The sequence below is a fragment of the Mizuhopecten yessoensis genome, unplaced genomic scaffold (genome assembly GCF_002113885.1).
Source record: "Mizuhopecten yessoensis strain PY_sf001 unplaced genomic scaffold, ASM211388v2 scaffold9341, whole genome shotgun sequence".
In the NCBI taxonomy this organism is placed as follows: domain Eukaryota; kingdom Metazoa; phylum Mollusca; class Bivalvia; order Pectinida; family Pectinidae; genus Mizuhopecten; species Mizuhopecten yessoensis.
In genome coordinates, this window is record NW_018407999.1 from 199289 (window position 1) to 208711 (window position 9423).

General features: G+C 40.8%; 1 protein-coding gene across 1 annotated transcript in view; it reads right to left on the reverse strand.

Moving 5' to 3' along the window:
- LOC110457850 (vigilin 1-like) overlaps nt 1-9423 on the reverse strand; it is a 79430-nt gene that overhangs the window by 36502 nt on the left and 33505 nt on the right. The window contains exons 12-14 of the mRNA XM_021509291.1: nt 8363-8495; nt 5793-5882; nt 1232-1272 (exon numbers count right to left, since the gene is read on the reverse strand). Of these exons, the coding sequence (XP_021364966.1) occupies nt 1232-1272; nt 5793-5882; nt 8363-8495 (264 nt within the window). The remainder of the gene's footprint in view (nt 1-1231; nt 1273-5792; nt 5883-8362; nt 8496-9423) is intronic.

Genomic DNA, 9423 nt, shown 5'->3' on the forward strand with positions numbered 1-9423 from the left:
AGGTGAATACACTCCCTATCACCAGGTAAGGTGAATACTCTCCCTATCACCAGGTAAGGTGAATACTCTCCCTATCACCAGGTAAGGTGTGTACACTCCCTATCCCCAGGTAAGATAAGTACACTCCCTATCACCAGGTAAGATAAGAACACTCCTTATCACCAGGTAAGGTGAGTACACTCCCAATCACCAGGTAAGGTGAGTACACTCCCTATCACCAGTTAAGATAAGTACACACCCTATCACCAGGTAAGGTGAGTACACTCCCTATCACCAGGTAAAATGAGTACACTCCCTACTTCTAGCTATATGTATCACCAGGTAAGGTGTGTACACTCCCTACTTCTAGCTAGTATAGGTATCACCAGGTAAGGTGAAAACACTTCTACCTTGTAGATATAGGTATCATCAGGTAAGATGAGTACACTCCCTACTACTAGCTATAGGTATCACCAGGTAAGACGAGTACACCCCCTATCACCAGGTAAGGTGAATACACTCCATATCACCAGGTAAGGCGAGTACACTCCCTATCACCAGGTAAGATAAGAACACTCCCTATCACCAGGTAAGGTGAGTACACTCCCTATCACCAGGTAAGATGAGTACCCTCCCTACTACTGGCTATAGCTTCGGGACAGATGAGATAACAAACTTAGCTATGAAGTGAAATTTTCTCCAAATTGATTTTTATACTTTCATTAAGATTCTTCAGCTTGGAAATATGTAATATAGATTTTTACTTCTTACACTTACAATGTATGTATTAAACGCATCGCAACGTTTCAAGTCTGACTGGTCCCTTCAAGCTATCAAGAAAATTTTACAAAGGGACCAGTTGGTATTGAAACGTTGCAACGCATTTTATACGTATATTGTTTATGTATAAAGTAAACCTTTGGTATTGATTTTTATACCAAGTTTATTTCATTGAAATGATCAGATTTTCATAACATCACCTTCATATTGTTACAATGCTATTATGTGATATTTTTTTTAATAATTCTGCTGATAAATTGCAAAATTACCAAAGGACTGAACCACACTAAATGTAGTTCAGCTCATAAATAGAATCATTCCCTACCTTGAGGGCGTCACAGAGAAATCTCCTACCCAAGGGATGATATTCTCGATTGTCTAAGCCTCGGGTAAAACATTCGAGAATATCATCCTGAGCAACCAAGAGCAGGTTTGGCGGTTTCTGACATTACTGAACAAAACCAGTACTTACACAAAACTTTTTTCCTTGAAGGCTTCAATTTCCTTTGTGACCTGCAGATAAGAGGAGGATTAAACTGGAAATTTATGTTGACTAATAGCAATTTTTGGCAATTATTTATTTTTCAAAATGTAGGTGAAGTCGAAAATGTCCAATTCAATCAGATGCAAGGGTGTCCATCTTGGATTTTCCGATTGAAATGAAATGTAACAACACTTGTCTGAGACCTCGTAAGGATCAATTGTACCAAATAAGGAGTCAATTGGTGCAGCTGTTCTTGAAATGAAATAAACAATGTCCCAGACAATCAGAGACCAGAGCAGCCATCTTGGATTTCAAATCGGCACAAAATATAACAATACTTATGCGGGACCTCGTAGGGATCAATTGTAATAAGAAAGGAGCCTATCGGTGAAGCTGTTCTTAAGAAGAAGTAATAAATGTCTCAGTCAATCAGATGGCAAGGCAGCCATCTGGTTTTTGGATTGGCATGAAATGTAACAACACTTATTTGAGACCTAATAAGGATCAATTGTACCAAGTAAGGGGTCAATTGGTGCAGTCATTTTTGAGATGAAGACGAAAATGTCCCAGCCAATCAGATGCCAGTGTGGCCATCTTGGATTTTTGGATCGGCACGAAATGTAACAACACTTGTTTTGGACCTTGTAAGGATCAATTATATTAACTCTTTACGTACTCCAAATCCGGTTCTGATTCCATACCGGATGTCCTTACTAGACTTGCCCCCGCGCAAAAAACAAAATGGCGGATTATTAATGTCTTTTTAGACAAGCTGTAATTGCTGTAAGAATTAAACAGGTAACCGTGAACATATATTGTTATTGTTTCATGTTGTTGTTTATGGACACACATTTCTTCATTTTCGCAGCATAACAACTAACTGGCAGCTAATTATGACAGAGAAATCGACATCTGTTCGGCAACAAACTATACGAAACCTTTTTTCAAAACAGCGTTGTAGTGGAGGTTCCTAAAACGGATTAATTATTGTTTACGAATACGAAGTCGTTATTTTTTTTCTTTTGATAACGAGTAGATTTCATTTAGACTTATATTAAAATATTCACATTTACTTCCATAAGTCTAAAAAAATATTTGGTGATGAATTTACGAGAGTTCATATCGAATTAAGTTGCCGCCATATTGTTTATTTTGAATCACCAAACACACACATCTTGTGAAAGATTCGAAAACAATAGGTCACAAAATATAAATTGTGTACTCTGTACCTATAAAACTATTTCTTTCCAATTGATGGGTGCTGATTTTAGCGACAAATAATTGTATTACGCGATTGTCGTGTGCGATAACCAGCTAAACATAAGACAAGTTACAACAAAGACTGTTGTCGTGTGTACACGACAACGGGTGAGACGGCCTATTATTTTGTCGTCTGTACACGACAACGGGGACCAGGATGACATATTGTTGTCATGTGTATACGACAATGGTACGGAAAGAGTTAAGAAGTTGTTTAAAGTAAAAAGTTGAAGCCGGACCGACGACAGACGGACGCCACACCATGTTATAAGCTCACTTGGCCCTTCAGGCCAGCTCATAATAATTATAACAACAGGCCTAATGGGCTTGCATCGCTCACCTGGTATTAATCTCACACTTGTAACCTAAAAGGTGATCTTATATAAAGCTACAGACAAAATATCAGTATTAATGACTATGGCATTAGGTCATTTACATGTCTGACCAAATGTGACCTTGAAAGTGGGTCAAGGTCATTCAAATGACTGGATATTTTAACATATTTGACACCTGTGACCTTGAAAATGGATGACGGTCATTCATTTGAAGAAACTAGGTAGGCTTTCATCCAAGCATGCTACTGGCCAAATATCATCATCCTAGGCCTTTTGGTTATTCAGGCGAAGTTGTTTTATAGGTTTTCAACATATTTGATCCCTGTGACCTTGAAAATAAGTCAAGGTCATTCATTTGAACAAACTTGGTAGCCCTTCATTCCAGCATGCTACTGGCCAAATATCATCATCCTAAGCCTTTTGTTTATTCAGAAGAAGTTGTTTAAAGTTGTTTTTTTACATATTTGACCCCTGTGACCTTGAATATAGGTGAAGGTAATTTATTTTAACAAACCTGGTAGCCCTTCATCACAGTTTGCTTCTGGCCAAATATCATCACCCTAGGCCTTTTTTTCAGTGAGAAGAAGTTGTTTAAAGTAAAATATTGACGCTGGACGCCATATTTGCAATGCAATGCGGAGGTAAATGTTGTTATGAGACTATAACAAAACTTGCAATTGTAACTTCATCAATCTCTATTGTGACTTCATCAATTTCATTGTTGTCAACACTTGATATACTGGTCAAAAACTAAATAAAGCATAGCTACTCTATCTAAATGTAAATATAACATATTGGTTGCGTAACACACATTTCTATTGCTGATAAACTTTCATAAAGCCCCTCCAGGCTTTATTAGATTGTCATCGATAGCAATGTGTGTTAAAGGACCATAACAACATTTGCTTAAACATTCATTGCTTAAATACATGGTTCATTGCATTTAGTTTCAAGTGATTGGGTCCATTGCCAGTGACCAGGAAGCTTACCAGGTTCATTGCATTTAGTTTCAAGTGATTGGGTCCATTGCCAGTGACCAGGAAGCTTACCAGGTAATTGGCAGAACATTCGTCTAGAATTGGGAAAGTCCAAGGTTGAAATCTCAAGCTTGCTGTCTCCTGTTACAGTGGTTTCTGTGATTCAACCTTGTGTCAGACACCCATGAAGACACAACTGAACTCTTCCAATTCAAAGGTTGGAAAAAGTTCATTATGAAATTTCAGGGGTGAAAAAGTTAAGCTAAAATGCTTATAGATCTCAAACCACAAGCTAAAAGGTACTTTGTGAGAGGGGTGGTAACATGAAATATTCACTTTAAGCGTAATGCATAATATCCAATTTAAATATGGTCCAATACCTACCAACTGTACAGCTTTCTCCAGATTTGCCTCATCATGAACATTCACCTCAACGTAATCAGGACCAGATGATACCGTTAGAGAAAAACCAGCCTGAAAAAAGCAATATAATCTACTGGTTTCTTTTCAAATTTTAAAACATAACTGTCCTGAAATTACAACAGAACATTAAACCCTTTCACCACTGTAGATCATAATGGATTCATCCCCATAAATGCATGGTAGAGTCTACTACAGTTATGTAGGAGTGAAAGGGTAAAACAAGAGATCAAGAACACATCAAATTTTTCCCAATTCTGGGAACCTACAGTACTCTCCATTGTATCACTTGCCAATTTATAATTTTAAACGATAGTTTTGAAGTATATCTATTCTGTTCCTGCAGTCTTAATACAGCATTATTTTGTTTTACCGAGGGCCAACCAAGACTGTTGTAACTGTACCCAGCCCAGACTGTTGTTACTGTCCCCAGCCCAGACTGTTGTTACTACCCAAGCTCAGACTATTGTTACTGTCCCCAGCCCAGACTGTTGTTACCGTCCCCAGCCCAGACTGTTGTTACTACCCAAGCTCAGACTGTTGTTACTGTCCCGAACCCATACTGCTGTTAATCTCCTAAGCCAGGACTCTTGTTACTGTCCCCAGCTCGGACTGTTGTTACTGTCCCAAGCCCAGTCTGTCGTTACCATCCCCAGGACCAAACTGTTGTTACTGTCCCCAGGACCAAACTGTTGTTACCATCCCCTGGACCAAACTGTTGTTACCGTCCCCAACCCCGGCCTGTTGTTACTATCCACAGCCGTGTCTGTTGTTACCATTCCCAGGACCAAATTGTTGTTACTGTCCCTAGCCCAGACTGTTGTTACTGTCCCAAGCCCAGTCTGTTGTTACCATCCCCAGGACCAAACTGTTGTTACTGTCCCCAGGACCAACTGTTGTTACCATCCCCAGGACCAAACTGTTGTTACTGTCCCCAACCCCGGCCTGTTGTTACTGTCCACAGCCGTGTCTGTTGTTACCATTCCCAGGACCAAATTGTTGTTACTGTCCCTAGCCCAGACTGTTGTTACTGTCCCAAGCCCAGTCTGTTGTTNTGCGTAACACACATTTCTATTGCTGATAAACTTTCATAAAGCCCCTCCAGGCTTTATTAGATTGTCATCGATAGCAATGTGTGTTAAAGGACCATAACAACATTTGCTTAAACATTCATTGCTTAAATACATGGTTCATTGCATTTAGTTTCAAGTGATTGGGTCCATTGCCAGTGACCAGGAAGCTTACCAGGTAATTGGCAGAACATTCGTCTAGAATTGGGAAAGTCCAAGGTTGAAATCTCAAGCTTGCTGTCTCCTGTTACAGTGGTTTCTGTGATTCAACCTTGTGTCAGACACCCATGAAGACACAACTGAACTCTTCCAATTCAAAGGTTGGAAAAAGTTCATTATGAAATTTCAGGGGTGAAAAAGTTAAGCTAAAATGCTTATAGATCTCAAACCACAAGCTAAAAGGTACTTTGTGAGAGGGGTGGTAACATGAAATATTCACTTTAAGCGTAATGCATAATATCCAATTTAAATATGGTCCAATACCTACCAACTGTACAGCTTTCTCCAGATTTGCCTCATCATGAACATTCACCTCAACGTAATCAGGACCAGATGATACCGTTAGAGAAAAACCAGCCTGAAAAAAGCAATATAATCTACTGGTTTCTTTTCAAATTTTAAAACATAACTGTCCTGAAATTACAACAGAACATTAAACCCTTTCACCACTGTAGATCATAATGGATTCATCCCCATAAATGCATGGTAGAGTCTACTACAGTTATGTAGGAGTGAAAGGGTAAAACAAGAGATCAAGAACACATCAAATTTTTCCCAATTCTGGGAACCTACAGTACTCTCCATTGTATCACTTGCCAATTTATAATTTTAAACGATAGTTTTGAAGTATATCTATTCTGTTCCTGCAGTCTTAATACAGCATTATTTTGTTTTACCGAGGGCCAACCAAGACTGTTGTAACTGTACCCAGCCCAGACTGTTGTTACTGTCCCCAGCCCAGACTGTTGTTACTACCCAAGCTCAGACTATTGTTACTGTCCCCAGCCCAGACTGTTGTTACCGTCCCCAGCCCAGACTGTTGTTACTACCCAAGCTCAGACTGTTGTTACTGTCCCGAACCCATACTGCTGTTAATCTCCTAAGCCAGGACTCTTGTTACTGTCCCCAGCTCGGACTGTTGTTACTGTCCCAAGCCCAGTCTGTCGTTACCATCCCCAGGACCAAACTGTTGTTACTGTCCCCAGGACCAAACTGTTGTTACCATCCCCTGGACCAAACTGTTGTTACCGTCCCCAACCCCGGCCTGTTGTTACTATCCACAGCCGTGTCTGTTGTTACCATTCCCAGGACCAAATTGTTGTTACTGTCCCTAGCCCAGACTGTTGTTACTGTCCCAAGCCCAGTCTGTTGTTACCATCCCCAGGACCAAACTGTTGTTACTGTCCCCAGGACCAACTGTTGTTACCATCCCCAGGACCAAACTGTTGTTACTGTCCCCAACCCCGGCCTGTTGTTACTGTCCACAGCCGTGTCTGTTGTTACCATTCCCAGGACCAAATTGTTGTTACTGTCCCTAGCCCAGACTGTTGTTACTGTCCCAAGCCCAGTCTGTTGTTACCATCCCCAGGACCAAACTGTTGTTACTGTCCCCAACCCCGGCCTGTTGTTACCATTCCCAGGACCAGACTGTTGTTACTGTCCACAGCCGTGTCTGTTGTTACCATTCCCAGGACCAGACTGTTGTTATTGTCCCCAGCCCAGTCTGTTGTTACCATCCCCAGGACCAAATTGTTGTTACTGTCCCTAGCCCAGACTGTTGTTACCGTCCCCAGCCGTGTCTGTTGCTTCCATTCCCAGGACCAGACTGTTGTTACTGTCCCCAGACAAGGCTCTTGTTACTCTTCCCAGCCCAGACTGTTGTTACTGTCCACAGCCCAGTCTGTTGTTACCATCCCCAGGATTTGGGAAATTCAATTTTTTTACCAGTATAACGATGTGACGTGTGTCTATACTCCTTATCGATATGCGATATATGTCCCGTTTCAAGCGACATAAAAAATATACAATTTTGTCACATCGTTGTACAGGTAAAATATACAAATTGCTCAGTCAATCATAGCTTGACAAAGGGATCAGTCGGTCTTAAACATACCAACACGTTTAAATTGTTGTTACTGTCCCTAGCCCAGACTGTTGTAACTGTCCCGAGCCCAGTTTGTTGTTACTGTCCCCAGGACCAAACTGTTGTTACCATCCCCAGGACCAAACTGTTGTTACTGTCCCAAACCCAGACTGTTGTTACTGTCCCCAGCCCAGTCTATTGTTACAATCCCCAGGACCAAGTTGTTGTTACTGTCCCTAGCCCAGACTGTTGTTACTGTCCCCAGCCGTGTCTGTTGTTACCATCCCCAGGACCAGACTGTTGTTACTGTTCCCAGCCCAGTCTGTTGTTACCATCCCCGGGACCAAACTGTTGTTACTGTCCCCAGCCCAGTCTGTTGTTACCATCCCCAGGACCAGACTGTTGTTACTGTCCACAGCCAAAGATGTTGTTACTCTTCCCAGCCCAGACTGTTATTACTGTCCACAGATCTGTTTTTTTATGAATTCATTTTCCTCAAATCTTATTTATTCTGTTACCTCAGCTTTTATTTGAGATTCCTTGTCAGGGAAAACATTTGGGAAATTCAATTTTTTTACCAGTATAACGATGTGACGTGTGTCTATACTCCTTATCGATATGCGATATATGTCCTGTTTCAAGCGACATAAAAAATATACAATTTTGTCACATCGTTGTACAGGTAAAACATACAAATTGCTCAGTCAATCATAGCTTGACAAAGGGACCAGTCGGTCTAAAACATAGCAACACATTTAATACGTACCTTGTTTATGTAGAAAGTAAAACTTTGATATCATTTGAGGTACATTCAACTCTCTAGCGTCTTCGTTGACAGAAGGAACAACAATTGTTTAATTTGTTTGAACCCTTTCACCCCTATGTAACTTTAGTAAACTCTACCATGCATTGATCTGGATGAGTCCATTATGGTCCAGAGTGGTGAAAGGGTTAGGTTCTAAGGAAACACTTACCTGGTCTCCAAGGTGCCGTATGTTACGTCCTTTTGCACCAATAATATAACCAACAATTGCTTTTACATTCTCTTTTGGGACATCCACTTTTGCTGTAAAGAAGCTGTGTTTCTGCACTGCTGGTGTTGGAACACTGTGTCAAAGTAAAACTCTCACTGAATATAAATTAACTATCTTTCCTACTTTTACAAGACTTGGGATTTCAAATTCAAAAGTATTTTACTGACAATACATATATGATACATCCATGTAAGTTGTATATATATATAAAATCAGATGTTAGTACAGAACCAACAAAAGAATCAGACAACAGGCGTAGCGCCTTCCATATCAGTCTTGTTCTATTCCAGTAGAGATAACATACTATATAGATTGTTGTTTGTCTTCCATTTTCTTAACATTTTCTCCAGGTAGGTTAGTATGGATTATCACAAGGTAAGGTGGGCACATTCCCTATTTCTAGCTATAGGTATCACCAGGTAAAGTTAGAACACTCCTACCTTCTAGCGATTGGTATCACCAGGTAAGGTGAGTACACTCCCACCTTCTAGCTATAGGTATCACCAGGTAAGTTGAGTACACTCCGACCCTCTCACTATAGGTATCACCAGGTAAGCTGAGTACACTCCCACCTTCTAGCTATAGGTATCACCAGGTAAGCTGAGTACACTCCCTATTTCTAGCTTTTGGTATCACCAGGTAAGGTGAGGACACTCCCACCTTCTAACTATAGGTATCACCAGGTAAGGTGAGTACACTCCCACCCTCTAACTATAGGTATCACCAGGTAAGGTGAGTACACTCCCTACTTCTAGCTTTTGGTATCACCAGGTAAGGTGAGGACACTCCTACCCTCTAACTATAGGTATCACCAGGTAAGCTGAGTACACTCCCTATTTCTAGCTTTTGGTATCACCAGGTAAGGTGAGGACACTCCCACCTTCTAACTATAGGTATCACCAGGTAAGGTGAGTACACTCCCACCCTCTAACTATAGGTATCACCAGGTAAGGTGAGTACACTCCCTACTTCTAGCTTTTGGTATCACCAGGTAAGGTGAG